This window comes from Pongo pygmaeus, chromosome 3, assembly GCF_028885625.2.
Source record: "Pongo pygmaeus isolate AG05252 chromosome 3, NHGRI_mPonPyg2-v2.0_pri, whole genome shotgun sequence".
NCBI classification, from domain to species: Eukaryota; Metazoa; Chordata; class Mammalia; order Primates; family Hominidae; genus Pongo; species Pongo pygmaeus.
This window is the reverse complement of record NC_072376.2, coordinates 95,187,098-95,202,242: the sequence shown is the minus strand read 5'-3', so window position 1 is coordinate 95,202,242 and position 15,145 is coordinate 95,187,098. Positions and strand designations below refer to the sequence as shown.

Here is a 15,145-nt window from a genome sequence, read left to right as displayed (position 1 = left end):
GCTAGTGCTACGTGGCGTTCCTGCGGGCCACGGCGGTTATTCGGCCAGACGGAGACATCCTCTGCACTAGTCCTTTACCCACTAGTCCTGGCCACCGCATCCACATTCTGCGCGCCGCCCCTCAGAAAAGGGTTTCTACACTCGCGGGGGCGCGATGACCGCAGAGCGCACCAACCCGCGGAGCCGTACCCCGCCTCCCAGGCTACCGCCGGTCCCGGAAGTGCCGTGGCGGGCCGTGCGTCGGGGTGGGCGGGGAAAGATGTCGCTCCCGGAAGTGTTGGGCGGCAGGGCGTGGCTGCGGCTGCGGCTGCCACGTTGGAACGGAACGTGGAGGTGGCCCTGGCCCGGAAGGAGGGGCGGCGGCGAATGCTGGGATAGTCCGACGAGCGCTGCACTAACGCAGGATCCGGCTCCCGAAGGTCCTCTCCAGGTGCGTCCGCCCGTTGCTTTTTGTCCTCTTCGCCGGTCCTTAAGCTTTGAGGTAGAGCCCAGGCCAAAACTGGGACCGCAGCCTGGGTCTCCGCTGCCCCGCGCCAGCCTGAGGCCCGGTCTCTGGTGACGGCGCGCCCCTAGTCTTGGTTTCGGGCCCGGCGGAACAACGCCTGGCGTCTGGACTTCAGTGATCGCGCCCGTCCGCATCCGCCGACGTCTCCACTGCTGAGCAAAAGCCACCCCAGGCTGGCGACAGTGTCTTGCCGGGGAGTCGTAGCCGGGCTGGTAACTGGAGTTTGAGATTAGGAGACTTTCAGACCCTTGTGCACAAAGAGGTGCGGTCCCCGAGGGTGAGGAAAGGAAAAAAATCTCAGGATTACTTTGTTTGACTTTAGTTTGGTTAGGAATTTTTTTGTTTGTACTTGAACTGTTGCCAGATTTAAAGGTTCATAGGTTTGAACTGACGTCTACTGTCATTTAACTAGGATTATTTTAAGGACGGTGGTAGCCAGGCGTAGCCTGTACTTTGAGGGCAGTCTCATTAAGTGTTACATGTTTTTGCTAATAAGTTGTTAAATTACAGGGCTGTTGTAAAATAAACCAAAATATTGCCTGGACTTGTGGGCATTATAAATTTTTTCTTGCGCTTAAGGAATTAATTTTACGTAGGGTTATTTGAAGTTGCAGTGATCTGATAGTCTGTGACAAATTTTTTCTCCTAACTTATTTTTTCTAACTATAGAAAACTGAAATTTGGTTGTCTTTGTGGGCAGTTATAACTGTATTTAATCGATAAGGGTGTGTTCTTGTTACAGCGTCCTGCGTTTTCTGTACCTCCGTTTATTCAAGAGTTGGCAAAAGCTTACTCTCCTTTTTTTTTTTTTTTTTTGAGACGGAGTCTTGTTCTGTCACCCAGGCTGGAGTGCAGTGGCGCGATCTCAGCTCACTGCAACCTCCGTCTCAGCCTCTTGAGTAGCTGGGATTACAGGCGTCCGCCACCACGCCTGTCTAATTTTTGTATTTTTAGTAGAGACGGGGTTTCACCCTGTTGGTCAGGCTGGTCTCGCACTCCTGACCTCAAGTGATCCGCCCGAGTTGGCCTCCCAAAGTGCTGGGGTTACAGGCATAAGCCACCACGCCCAGCCTACTCTCCTTTTTTAGTGGTTCTTCTGTGCTCCTTGTTTCTCACTACCCCTTAATTAACAGCTCAGGGAGAGGTTTGTAGACTCTAAGAACTTTTGGATAACTCGTAGTGTTTTTGTAGTTTTGTAGTGATTTTATCTTAAATACGTCCGCGGTTATTTGTGAAATTTGAAATTTGAGGCGGATTTAGAATAATATTGCTTAATTTTATATAAGCAAATTCTTTATTGAAACTAGTAACATGGGAATAGAAATAAATTTGTAAACTGAAGAGCAATGATTCAAAATTTTGGGGGGATTTCACTGTCTTAACGGGAATCTAATAAAAGCATTGGAAGAATGCACATATACACACATGTAGGATTTTCTTTTTTTTTCTTTTACTTTTTTTTTTTTGAGACAGAGTCCCTCTTTGTTGCCCAGATTGGAGTGCAGTGGTGCCGTCATAGCTCACTATAACCTTGAACTCTTGGGCTCAAGAGATCCTCCCGCCTCAGCCTCAGAAGTAGCTAGGAATATGCACGTGGCGCACGCCCAACTAATCTTATTTTTGTAGAGATGGGGGTCTCACTACGTTCCCCAGGCTGGACTCAAGCTCCTGCTTTCAAGTGACATGTAGGATTTTCTATATACATGATATGAAGTTTACAAGTTAAAAATTCCTGTAAGGGGATATTACTAGATTGATTTACATTGATTACATTGTTTTTAGAAATGTCATTAGGTTAATTTCAGCTCAAAAAGTTTTATTATACTGAAGATTAGTATGACACCAATTAGTTCAGTAACCAGTGCACGGTTACTTTCTCCTTTGATTTGGTTTGGGTTGAGTGAAATGAACCTAGAACGTTGAAAATACTAAATAAATCCTCTAAACAATTGTTTTTATCCATATTGAGATATTTTGACCGCAGAAAATTGAATTTTACTGAAAGCAATGCCAACTAGGGATTGTATACCTGGTTTGGGAATCCAAGTTCCAATTCTATTACCTCTTTAACTTTTTACTTGCTTTCTGAGGTATGGGTCAGCTCTGTGTATAGCATTGCAAGGTTGGTATTTTTCAAAGAATAGTGCTGGTGGGTTTTAGTATTGCTTCACAAAATTTACATTTTGAAAATGAGCAGAAAGAAAAAAGTTTCCACCTAATTGAATGCAGTTATTGAGAGAAAGTTGCCTGAAAAATAAATAGTTCTAGGCTGGAATATAAATTTTCTTCAAGAAATTTTTTTTTTTTTTGAGATGGAGTCTCGCTCTGTCTCCCAGGCTTACTGCAGCCTCTGCCTCCCGGGTTCAAGCGATTCTTCTGCCTCAGCCTCTTGAGTAGCTGGGATTACAGGTACGCACCACCACGCCCGGCTAATTTTTGTATTTTTTACTAGAGACGGGGTTTCGCCATGTTGGCCAGGCTGGTCCCGAACTTCCGGCTTCAAGTGATCTGCCCACCTCCGCCTCCCAAAGTGCTGGGATTACAGGCATGAGCCACTGCGCCGGGCCAATAGATTTTTTTTTTTTTTTTTTTTTTTTTTTGAGACGGAGTCTTGCTCTGTCACCCAGGCTGGAGTGTGGTGGCGCGATCTCAGCTCACTGCAAGCTATGCCTCCCGGGTTCACGCTATTCTCCTGCCTCAGCCTCCCGAGTAGCTGGGACTACAGGCGCTCGCCACCGCGCCCGGCTAATTTTTTGTATTTTTAGTAGAGACGGGGTTTCACTGTGGTCTCGATCTCCTTACCTCGTGATCCGCCCGCCTCGGCCTCCCAAAGTGCTGGGATTACAGGCGTGAGCCACCGCGCCCGGCCTAATAGATGTATTTTTGAAGGTTCATGGTGGTAGACGTTTTAAGTAGTGATGTTTGTAATAACTGTCATTTATGAGCATTTGTTTATATATGCCAGGCACTGTTCTAACCACTCTGAGTAATACCACTTATTTCTCACAACAACCCTGTAGTATAGATACTGTTCTCTTTATTTTAATGAGAGAGGAGCCAGGACATACATGGATAAAGCGACATGATTAAAGTCAGAGGTGGACATGGTGAAGCTGGAATTTAAACTGAGGGTGTCTGCCCTAGACAACATGCTCTTAATTGCTGTGCTATAGATACTGTCTTGGAGATGGCATATATGAACAAGCCCACATAATTTTCTTTTCTTCTGTGTGTGTGTGTGTGTGTGTGTGTGTGTGTGTGTGACGGAGTTTCGCTCTTGTCGCCCGGGCTGGAGTGCAGTGGCGCCATCTCCGCGCACTGCAACCTCCGCCTCCCGGATTCAAGGGTTCTCCTGCCTCAGCCTCCAGAGTAGCTGGGATTACAGGCGCCCGCCACCACACCTGGCTAATTTTTTGTGTTTTTAGTAGAGACGGTGTTTTGCCATGTTGGGCAGGCTGGTCTCGCACTCCTGACCTCAGGTGATCCTCCAGCCTCGGCGTCCCAAAGTGCTGGGATTACAGGTGTGAGCCACCGCCCTCAGCCTTGTTTTTATATTTTCATAGTGATTATGTTCCGTGTAAAATAGTATTGAGTGAAACAGGTATTCATAGTATGAATTCTAATCACGTTTAATATTGAAAAAACATTGCACACGGCTTTTAAAGCAAGTCTTGCTTGGGAAGTATGTATGGTTTAATCTAAAACTTTTACCTATTTTTGGGCGTGATGGCTCATGCCTGTAATCCTAGCACTTTGGGAGGCTAAGGCAGGATGATTGCTTGAGGCTAAGAGTTCAAGACCAACCTGGCCAACATAGTGAGAACCTGTCTCTATTAAAAAAAAAAAAAAAAAATTAAAATACATTTTTAAAAGAACCTTTTCGGGCCGGGCGCGGTGGCTCACGCCTGTAATCCCAGCACTTTGGGAGGCCAAGGCGGGCGGATAACGAGGTCAGGAGATCGAGACCATCCTAGCTAACACAGTGAAACCCCATCTCTACTAAAAATACAAAAAATTAGCCGGGCGTGGTCGCAGGCGCCTGTAGTACCAGCTACTCGGGAGGCTGAGGCAGGAGAATGGCGTGAACCCGGGTGGCGGAGCTTGCAGTGAGCCGAGATCGCGCCACTGCACTCCAGCCTGGGCGACAGAGCGAGGCTCTGTCTCAAAAAAAAAAAAAAAAACAAACACCTTTTCGGCCCGGCGCAGTGGCTCACGCCTGTAATCCCAGCACTTTGGGAGGCCGAGGTGGGCATATCACGAGGTCAGGCGTTCGAGACCAGCCTGACGAACATGGTGAAACTCTGTCTCTACTAAAAAACACATAAATTAGCCTGGCGTCGTGGCGCGTACCTGTAATCCCAGCTACTCAGAAGGCTGAGGCAGGAGAATCACTTGAACCTGGGAGGCGGAGGTTACAGTGAGCCGAGATCACGCCATTGCACTCCAGCTTTGGTGACAGCGAGACTCCATCTCAAAAACAACAACAACAACAAAAAAAACTTTTCATATTTTTAAGAAAATCATTTACAACTGAATGATTATTTCTAAGAGAAGGAAATACACATATCCAGATGAAACTATATGGCATTCTTAGTAATTGTGAGAATGATTGCAGTAAGTAGATTGATTATGGTACTCTTATTTAATTAGATTCAGAGCATATAATATAGTTCTAGGCCATTATTGTAGTATAGTGATTTTTTTTTTTTTAAACAGATGGTATTGAAGCCTTATATTCAGTACAGGTTAATAAGCAGAACTGCTTCTAGTGGAACATTGAGTACTAAGGCTAAGAAATAAACTTTAGTAAATGCTTTGAATTCACATTTGACTATTTTATGTTCTTATAAATATGTCTCTTTTTCAATCAATGTTACACATTAACCAAGCATTAATGAATTAGGTAGTCCTTGTACTTTCGCTCTTAGAAATACTGTAATTGTATTCCATTTTTTTATAATATAGCTATTTTGATTTCACTTTTAGAAATTATTCTGAAGGCATCTTATAACCTTTTCCCCCTTAACCATACTTTCTCCTTTTTAAAAAAGTAAATGATCCTTTAAAGAGTTAAGAATTTAAAAGTAAATGTTTTATCTGAAACTGGTCATTCTAGCTCATTAGTCTACTTGTTTTCCCCTAAATATAAACATTTAAAATAAATCAAAACTTTCTGTATATCTCCTTCTGTGTTAAGCAATTTTGAGTCTAAAAAGGGGTAAAAATTTTGAAAAAAGACATTATTTGTCTAGTTGGTGAGATAAGATAGCACATAAGGCAACTGGTTAAAAAGTAATTGGAAAATATGTAAACAATATGTGCTAGTAGAATGTTATAAAATGTTTATTAAAATATAATGACATGTTATTATAAAATGCTTAAATCATAGTACTGACAAATACAAACTTGTGGGGGAGTATTTAGATCAATGTGGATTGAATCATCAGGGCAGTTTTCGTGGGGAGCTGGAACTTGAATTTATTATTAAAGATTAGGTGAGACAGTTGGCAAAGAGGAAGAAGAGGAAATTCATGTAAGAAAATAAATGCCTTTTTTATATCTTAGAAAGTTGGAATTTTTCCCCCAAATAACCCTGAAGTTTTCTTGTTTAATCTCATGATAGTGGTAATCTTTAAAAATAGCAAACCTATCAAAAGCACTAATCAGTGCTAAGCACTTTTTTTGGCTCCCTGTTATAAAACGTATGATCTCATTGGAACCTCACGGCATCCCATGAGGTTGTCACTCTTTTCCCTATTTTACGAATGTAGAAACTGGGGCTCAGGGAGGTTAAATAATGTGTCCAAAGTATCATAGCTAATAAGTAACAGAGCCAGTAGTTAAATTGAGGATTAACTCCAGAGACCATGCTTTTAACCATGTGATACATCCTGCCTCCTAATCTCACTTTGCTCTAACCTAACACATTTTCTAAAATGCATTTCTTCAGTTTCATCATGCATGCTGGTTGCTTTGTTATTGTTTCTTCTAAATGTTAATATTTCCTCTATGATATAAAAATTGAATACCTGAACTTGTTGGAAGTAAAAAGAACTTGGACTCTGGAGCTAAACTTGCGAGTTCCGATCTTGGCTCTGCCCTTTGCCCCCTTGCTAGCATGTACAGATGGTCTAACTTTCTGTGTCTTAATTTTTTCCTCTATAAAATCTCCTTCAAATATAAACAATTTGCAGGTACAAGACTTGGAGCATATGTTTAAGGCAATCTTAAGGAAAATGTTAGAAGATAAACTCTGGAGCTGAGTAAGGAAACTGGCAAAAGTACTCTTGGAGAGCATCGAGTATGCGTTTTAACTGCAGGACTGAGACTGGAACAAAAGTGAGAATGAGGAAGAAAGAATAAAATGTAAATGTTAAATGTCCAATAATGTAGGGATTGGTTATACAACTAATAAAAAGAGAAGAGGAAAGAAATTAGAGGTAGAATAAGTTTGTGAATTGCCACATCTGTAATGGCTATGAGTCAAAGGACATCATTTAAAGCTGACAAATCAGTTAGTAGAAGTATAAGGAGTTCAAAGGTAAACACTGAGAAAGATAATACTATTGACTATAACCATGTTGTGTGGATGGGCAGTAAGATTATACAAGCTAATTTCATAAGTGCTCATAGTAGGGAGTTAATAGTTTCTGTGTAAAGAAATAGAGGATTAATGGTATTAAGTAAAATATTTAAAATTACAGTTAAAAAGATAGAATCAGAAACACATTATAATGAAAATATACATCATCCTAATTATCAGAAAAATGGTAATTGCACAAAAAAGAAAACAGACAATGGAAGACTTTTTTAAAATTATTACCCAAAGATAATAAACCAAAGTAAAATATGGTAAAACTAAGACCAACCATGTCTGTCATGTCAATACATTTTAAATGTCCTTAGCTAACCTACTGAAGAGATTTTCAAATTGGATCACCGGTAAAATCTGTTGGTTTTTTGTTTGTTTGTTTGTTTGTTTGTTTGTAATGATGACGAAGTAGTTCTGAAGGGCAAAAGTATACATGTAAAGGCAAACAAGAGGTTGAATTCAGACCAAAAGTCATTATTTGACACAAAGAAGGATATTCATAAAGCTAAAGTGTATATTTGACAGTGAATTTGAACATTATGGATATGCACCAAATAACTGTATTAAATAACAAAGTAATTTTCATAAAGCAAAAGTTTCAGGAGATACCATGAGAAATTTACATAAATATATTAGCAGTAAGAGACTTAATTCACTGTTTCAGTCCAAGGCAGATCCAAGTGGACAAAAAAGTAAGGATATAGGAGATCTAAACAAATCAATAAAGAGGACTTAGTTAATATGTATTGAGCTCTAGGCCCTGAAAACAGAGAGCACCCCTTCTTTCTAGGTCCCAAGAACAATTCACAAAAATTCACTATATAGGCTGTATTGATAGGAAAGGAGGAATTATAGGTATAGGGGATTTTAGGACAAGGGAACTACTCTGTGTGATACTATAATGACAGATACATGTTGTTATACATTTGTCAAAACCCATAGAATGTACAACACCTAGAGTGAGCCCTCATATAAATTGTGGAGTTTCAGTGATGATGATGTGTTCATGTTAGTTCATGGATTGAAACAAATAGACCTTTATGATGTGCGATGTTGGTGGTGAGAAAGGTTATGTGGTTGGGAAATGTGTAGCAATTTTTTGTACTTTGTGGCTCAACTTTTCTAGGAACGTAAAACTCTAAAAGATAAAACATATAGCTTTTTTTATTTTTAATCAAAATCCTATGAAAGGTGAAAAGAAATTTTTTTTTTTTTTAAAAGCAAAGTCAAAAGATAGTCTATCAACTTAATAGAAAAATTGTCGAATGATGGCCGGGCTTAGTGGCTCACCCCTGTAATCCCAGCACTTTGGGAGGCCGAGAAAGGTGGATCACCTGAGGTCAGGAGTTCGAGACCAGCCTGGCCAACATGGTGAAACCCCGTCTCTACTAAAAATACAAAAAAATTAACCTGATGTGGTGGTGTGTGCCTGTAGTCCCAGCTACTTGGGAGGCTGAGACACCAGAATCGCTTGAACCCGGGAGGCAGAGGTTGCAGTGAGCTGAGATCGCCCCACTGTGCTCCAGCCTGGGTGACAGAACGAAACTCTATCTCCAAAAAAAAAAAAAAAAAAAGAAAGGAAAAAATGGTCAAATGATACATGACTAGACAGAAGAGATGACAGAAAAGGAAATATGTTTACCCATAGTCGTACAAAAAAAAGATGTTATACATCATTTATAGTATTACTATACAGAGCTAACATTTTTCTTTTTTTTGAGTCATGGTCTCACTCTGTCACCCAGGCTGGATTGCAGTGGCGCAGTCATGGCTCACTGCAGCCTCAACTTCCCGGGCTCAAACAATCCTTCCTCCTCAACCTCCCGAGTAGCTGGGACTACAGGCGTACACCACCATGCCCGGCTAATTTTTGTATTTTTTCTGGAGATGGGATTTCACCACGTTGTCCAAGCTGTTCTTGACCTCCTGGGCGCAAGCAATCCGCTTGCTTCGGCTCCTAAAGTGCTGGGATTACAGGCCTGAGCCACTGCACCTGGCCTTTCATTTTTTAATGTTGGTATGATCTAAAAGTGTAACATATGCTCTGGTAAGGCTGTAGGGCAATAAGTAATCGTATATTACTGTTGGTGGTATGAAAAGGCACAATTGCCATGGACGACAACTTGGTAATATTCATCAAAATTAAAATTGCATTAACCGTTTAACTTAGCAATTTTACTTCTGGAAATTTATAGCTGTCCCTTTTTAATGAAATAACGTGCAGATGACCATTTATTTCAGCATTTTTTTGTAAAAATAGCTAAAAACAGCTTAGGTGTTTGTTGGTATTAGATTAGGTAATTATGGTACATCTTATAGTGGAGTACTATGCCATTTCAATATATTTATGTAAAAATAACAAAGATCTTTAAAAAGTACATAATACTATACCGTTCTAATTTTTCCATCAAAGTAACTTTTTTTTTTGAGACCGAGTCTCGCTGTGTCGCCCAGGCTGGAGTGCAGTGGCATGATCTCGGCTCAATGTAACCTTCACCACCTGGGTTCAAGTGATTCTTCTGCTTCAACCTCCCAGATAGCTGGAATTACAGGCGTGCACCACCACACCTGGCTAGTTTTCTTGTATTTTTAATAGAGACGGGGTTTTGCCATGTTGGCCAGGCTGGTCTCGAACTCCTGGCCTCAAGTGATCCAACTGCCTCGTCCTCCCAAAGTGCTGAGATTGCAAGCCTGAGCCACCATGCCTGACCCCATCAAAGTAACTTTAATGACAGAAAATATGTAAACAAGTGGTATATTGGATTATACCTTGAAGTGACCAGTTTTCTAATAATTTCTACTTTATCTTTAAAATCTGTGGGCTTACTATATTCTCTCTAATATGTTTTAATTTTGAATTAATTTTTTAAACTGCTCTTATCATTGAGTAATCCTACTGCAGGAAGTTTCACCTTATTTATTTTTTGGCGGCTCTTACCCGTAATGTTTTGTCATCCATCCTTGTTGGATAAACACATGTGTAGCAAAGTTAATTCTTCAGGTACTACCTTATTATTTTTGTGGGCTATTTTTCTAGACTGATTCAACTGAAGAACTATAATCTGTAAACAGAATAGCCCATATTTGTCTCAAAATAGTTTATCAAGTTTGTCTGTTTTTTTTTTTTTTTTTTTGAGATGGAGTCTCGCTTTCTCGGCCAGGTTGGCATGCAGTGGTGCAATCTCGGCTCACTGCCAGCTCTATCTTCCGGGTCATGCCATTCTCCTGCCTCAGCCTCCTGAGTAGCTGGGACTACAGGTGCCTGCAACCACGCCCGGCTAATTTTTTGTATTTTTAGTAGAGATGGGGTTTCACCGTGTTAGCCAGGATGGTCTCGATCTCCTGACCTTGTGATCCGCCTACCTTGGCCCCCCAAAGTGCTGGGATTATAGGCATGAGCCACCCGGCCTCAAGTTTGTCTTCCTTCTAATGAATATATCCAACAAATGACACCTAAACCGATTTGATTTATTTGCAATTGGGCATTACTAATGTTATAGTGGTTTGTTCAGTATGTTTCTATTTAAAATATCTGTGTTCTATGTTAGACATTCAAGTCATTCAAGTCTATTTCTTTGTAAAATATTCCCTTTAGCAGGATGAAGTTAAAGGAAGTAGATCGTACAGCCATGCAGGCATGGAGCCCTGCCCAGAATCACCCCATTTACCTAGCAACAGGTAAGTTCAAAGGAGAGAAGATAGTATGAGTTACCTAATTTCTTCTCTTCTGCACCTAGCTTATTCAGTTTAAGCTTTATCTTCTCTGGAAAGCCTCTCTCTCCCTGGCAAGTTACCGACATTCTATTAGCCAAGTTTTGTGTTCTTCCTCTGTGTTCCCATAGCATTTTGATCATGATGTGTTATATCTAAAATATTTTCCTTCACAGGAATTGTATTTTATCTTTATTCCTCCAGTATTAAGCACAATAGATGGCATGTAAAAAAAAACAGTTAATATCAGTTTGAATGAATGAAGATCAATTTTGATGTTAGCATTTTTATATAAAAAGAAATAGTTATATATGTCTATAAGCAGATATAGTAAATCGTGGGACTTTTTTTTTTTTGAGACTGAGTCTTACTCTTTCGCCCAGCCTGGAATGCAGTGGCGCGATCTCTGCTCACTGCAAGCTCCGCCTCCCTGGTTCATTCCATTCTCCTGCCTCAGCCTCCCAAGTAGCTGGGACTACAGGCATCCGCCACCATGCCTGGCTAATTTTTTGTGTTTTTAAGTAGAGATGGGATTTCACCGTGTTAGCCAGGATGGTCTTGATCTCCTGACCTCATGATCCGCCCACCTCGGCCTCCCAAAGTGCTGGGATTACAGGCATGAGCCACCGCGCCCAGCCCCAATCACAGGACCATTTTTACAGAGATTTTTAAATATATACAGGCTTAAACAATTATTTACACTACCCACTCTTATAAACATCCTCTCCTAGCCCTGCGCCAGAATCTCATTGCTATAGTAATTTAAGCATCTGCTCAATGGCATATGTGCAGCATTCATGAGCAAGAGAATGGAAAACATGCTTTTAACTTCTGTTTTGTATGGTTTCTCTGAGTCTTTTATTTTTGTGTGTACAGTTACCATAAATATATTTTCTATAGGAACATCTGCTCAGCAGTTGGATGCAACATTTAGTACGAATGCTTCCCTTGAGATATTTGAATTAGACCTTTCTGATCCATCCTTGGATATGAAATCTTGTGCCACATTCTCCTCTTCTCACAGGTATGAGGTTCAGCTTTAAATTCATGTGATTATTTAATTATATATTGTTCTTGATTCCTGATTTGTCTATAATTATGCCATTATTAGAAACTACAAGGAATACCATCAAGAACATGAAATATTTTGTGAAAAAGCATATGAGTGAATTTTTATGGAAGTAAAAGTAGTGTTTATATGTTCTATTGGCTTTTTTTTTCTTTTTGTTTTTTTTTGAGACAAATCTCACTTCGTAGCTCAGGCTGGAGTGCAGTGGCACGATCTCGGCTCACTGCAACCTCCACCTTCCGGGCTCAAGCAATTCTTGTGCCTCAGCCTCCCGAGTAGCTGGGATTACAGGTGCACACCACCTTGCCCAGCTAATTTTGTGTCTTTAGTAGCGACAGGGTTTTGCTATGTTGGCCAGGCTGGTCTTGAACTCCTGATCTCAGGTAATCCACCCACCTCAGCCTCCCAAAGTGCTGAGATTATAGGCATGAGAACCACGCTTGGCCAGGATGTTCTGTTGACTTTTTTATTGCTGTTATATGTAAGGTAGGAAGGAGAGGCTGTAGTTTCTAGCATTTTTTTCCGTTTTTTTGTGTGTGTGTGGTTTTTTGTTTTTTTTTTTTTTTTGAGACGGAGTTTCGCTCTTGTTGCCCAGGCTGGAGTGCAATGGTGCAATCTCGGCTCACCACAACCTCTGTCTCCTAGGTTCTAGCAATTCTCCTGCCTCAGCCTCCTGAGTAGCTGGGATTACAGGCATGTGCCACCACGCCTGGCTAATTTTGTATAGAGTTCTTTTTTCTATCTCTTTTATTGTGCCTGTTTACAAAAAGGTAGATGTGACTAGAAAAGGAGTAGTCATCATAAGTATTAATAGTGATTATCTCTGAATGGTAGCTTATTTTTATTTTCTTCTGTTACGATATTTAGAAATATATCTCACAGTTTTGTTGACATGATTTCTAATACACTAGGTAACTAGGTATTTGGATCATACTTTCAAGTACTTATGCCCTACTGTAATGCAGAGAAAGGATGCCTTCATTTCAGTAATAAAATAAGCTTTATTGCCTCAATATATTACCAGGGTTTAAAGAGATTGCTTTTTAGCTGACAGAATATAGCTCAAATCATGCAGTTTCATGGGACCACTCATATTCTTCAGAGCTGTCACAGTGGGATGGGAACCCCAGATACCTTTTGTCTAGTAGTTTTTCTGCTTACTACCATCTGTATCATCGTATACCTTTCTGCCTTCATATTTCATCTCCATTCTGGACCATATTATTTTATTCTCTAATAGTAGGGGTACTTGTTATAATCTTGATGTCATTTTTCTACTGTTAGAATACATTCTTTTTCTTAGAAAATTTCACCTGACTCCTTTAACACCTTTACTATTTAACAGACCACTTGTTAGTGACCCCCCTTTTTTTTTTTTTCAGACAAAGGTCAAAGCATGAGACCCTTCTATAGTCAAATAAAGAGTGTTTTTACTTTTCGAGGGAAGTGATTGATTAGCTCTATTTTACAATGAACCAGAGGCAATTTAAGAAGATTAAGTAACTTAGGATCTCACAGTTTCTAAATGGTAAAATCATTCTTAAGCTCATATTTTTTGACACACAACTCAAGTGTATTTTGTTACACTACCTTACAAGAGTTTTTACTCTTTAAGGATTACAAAATCACATATGCAAATATAAGTATAAATAAAAAATGAAATACTATTACAGAAAAATCATACATAGTTACCAGGAGTGGTGGGAAAGTAATGTATTTGGACTGTTTATGAAAACATTAAAAATTAAGTGTATAATTTCAATTTTTTGTCTACATTTATTTGACTTTAAGAATGAGTTACTTTATTCATTTTCTCCTGTAGGTACCACAAGTTGATTTGGGGGCCTTATAAAATGGATTCCAAAGGAGATGTCTCTGGAGTTCTGATTGCAGGTGGTGAAAATGGAAATATTATTCTCTATGATCCTTCTAAAATTATAGCTGGAGACAAGGAAGTTGTGATTGCCCAGAATGACAAGCATACTGGCCCAGTGAGAGCCTTGGATGTGAACATTTTCCAGGTAAGACTTTAACATTTATTCATAATTCTTAGACTATGTGCTGCTCATTTGAAATCAGTATATGAATCTACTATGCCTCAGTTTTGGAATTGAAAGTTAAAAAACTGTGTGGCTATACAGGTTGATGAGTGTTTGCTTAAAGAATAGTGGGTTCAGAGTTGAGATCAGGGTTAAAAATACTACCTCCATGAAAAGGATCCGGCTGATAGGTTTTTTTTTTTTTTTTTTTGAGACGGGGTCTCGCTCTGTCACCAGGCTGGAGTGCAGTGCCATGATCTTGGCTCACTGCAACCTCTGCCTCCTGGGTTCAGGTGATTCTCCTGCCTCAGCCTCCCGAGTAGCTGTGATTACAGGTACCTGCCACCACACCCAGCTAATTTTTGTACTTTTAGTAGAGACGGGGTTTCACCATGTTGGCCAGAATGGTCTCGATCTCTTGACCTTGTGATCCGCCCGCCTCGGCCTCCCAAAGTGCTGGGATTACAGACGTGAGCCACTGTGCCCGGCTGGCTAATAGGTTTAAGTCTGAAGATGTCATGCCATTTGATTAGACATTTTATAAACATTAAGAGCCCCATAGGTTGGAAACCTTGCCTTTTAAAAGTTCGTGCTAGGTCAGCATTAGGCTGGTGCTGTGATGTCCAGGTTAATTCACTGTTTTATTAATTGAGAAATTTTATGTTTATGACAGAGATTAATACTCTATGAAATAATTAGAAATTAAATGTAATGGCTGGGCATGGTGGCTCACGCCTGTGTAATCCCAGCACTTTGAGAGGCCGAGGCAAGGCAGATCACGAGGTCAGGAGTTCAAGACCAGCCTGGCCAACGTGGTGAAACCCCGTCTCTACTAAAAATATAAAAATCAGCCGGGCATGGTGGCAGGCGCCTGTAATCCCAGCTATTCGGGACTCTGAGGCAGGAGAATCACTTGAACCCGGGAGGCGGAGATTGCAGTGAGTTGAGATTGTGCCATTGCACTCCAGCCTGGGCAACGAGCAAAACTCAAAAAAAGAGAAAAAGAAAAAAGAAATGTAATGCAGATTTAAGAAATAGTCAATTAAGATTCTTTGTACTATTGCCTTCATAAACATTTCTGGTTGTTAATTATATAAATGCACAGCTTAATAATGATCTTAGCCTGAACAGGATGGTGAAACCCTGCCATTACAAAAAATGCAAACAATTAGCAGTACATGGTGGCACACCCCTGTAGTCTCAGCTACATGAGAGGCTGAGGTAGGTTG

At 40.5% G+C, this 15,145-nt stretch overlaps 1 protein-coding gene across 50 annotated transcripts in view; it reads left to right on the top strand.

Annotated features, from left to right (window-relative positions):
• Positions 1 to 251: 251 nt before the first annotated feature.
• SEC31A (SEC31 homolog A, COPII coat complex component) overlaps positions 252 to 15,145 on the top strand; it is a 75,699-nt gene continuing 60,805 nt past the window's right edge. For 14 of the 50 annotated variants that reach the window (XM_054486279.2, XM_054486272.2, XM_063663828.1 and 11 more), the window contains exons 1-4: positions 281 to 430; positions 10,693 to 10,775; positions 11,709 to 11,832; positions 13,700 to 13,898. In XM_054486279.2, the coding sequence (XP_054342254.1) occupies positions 10,697 to 10,775; positions 11,709 to 11,832; positions 13,700 to 13,898 (402 nt within the window). In that variant the 5' untranslated portion in view covers positions 281 to 430; positions 10,693 to 10,696. Of the gene's footprint in view, positions 768 to 10,692; positions 10,776 to 11,708; positions 11,833 to 13,699; positions 13,899 to 15,145 lie in introns of all 50 variants that reach the window. The other 36 variants (XM_063663829.1, XM_063663821.1, XM_063663827.1 and 33 more) reach the window with 11 other exon arrangements.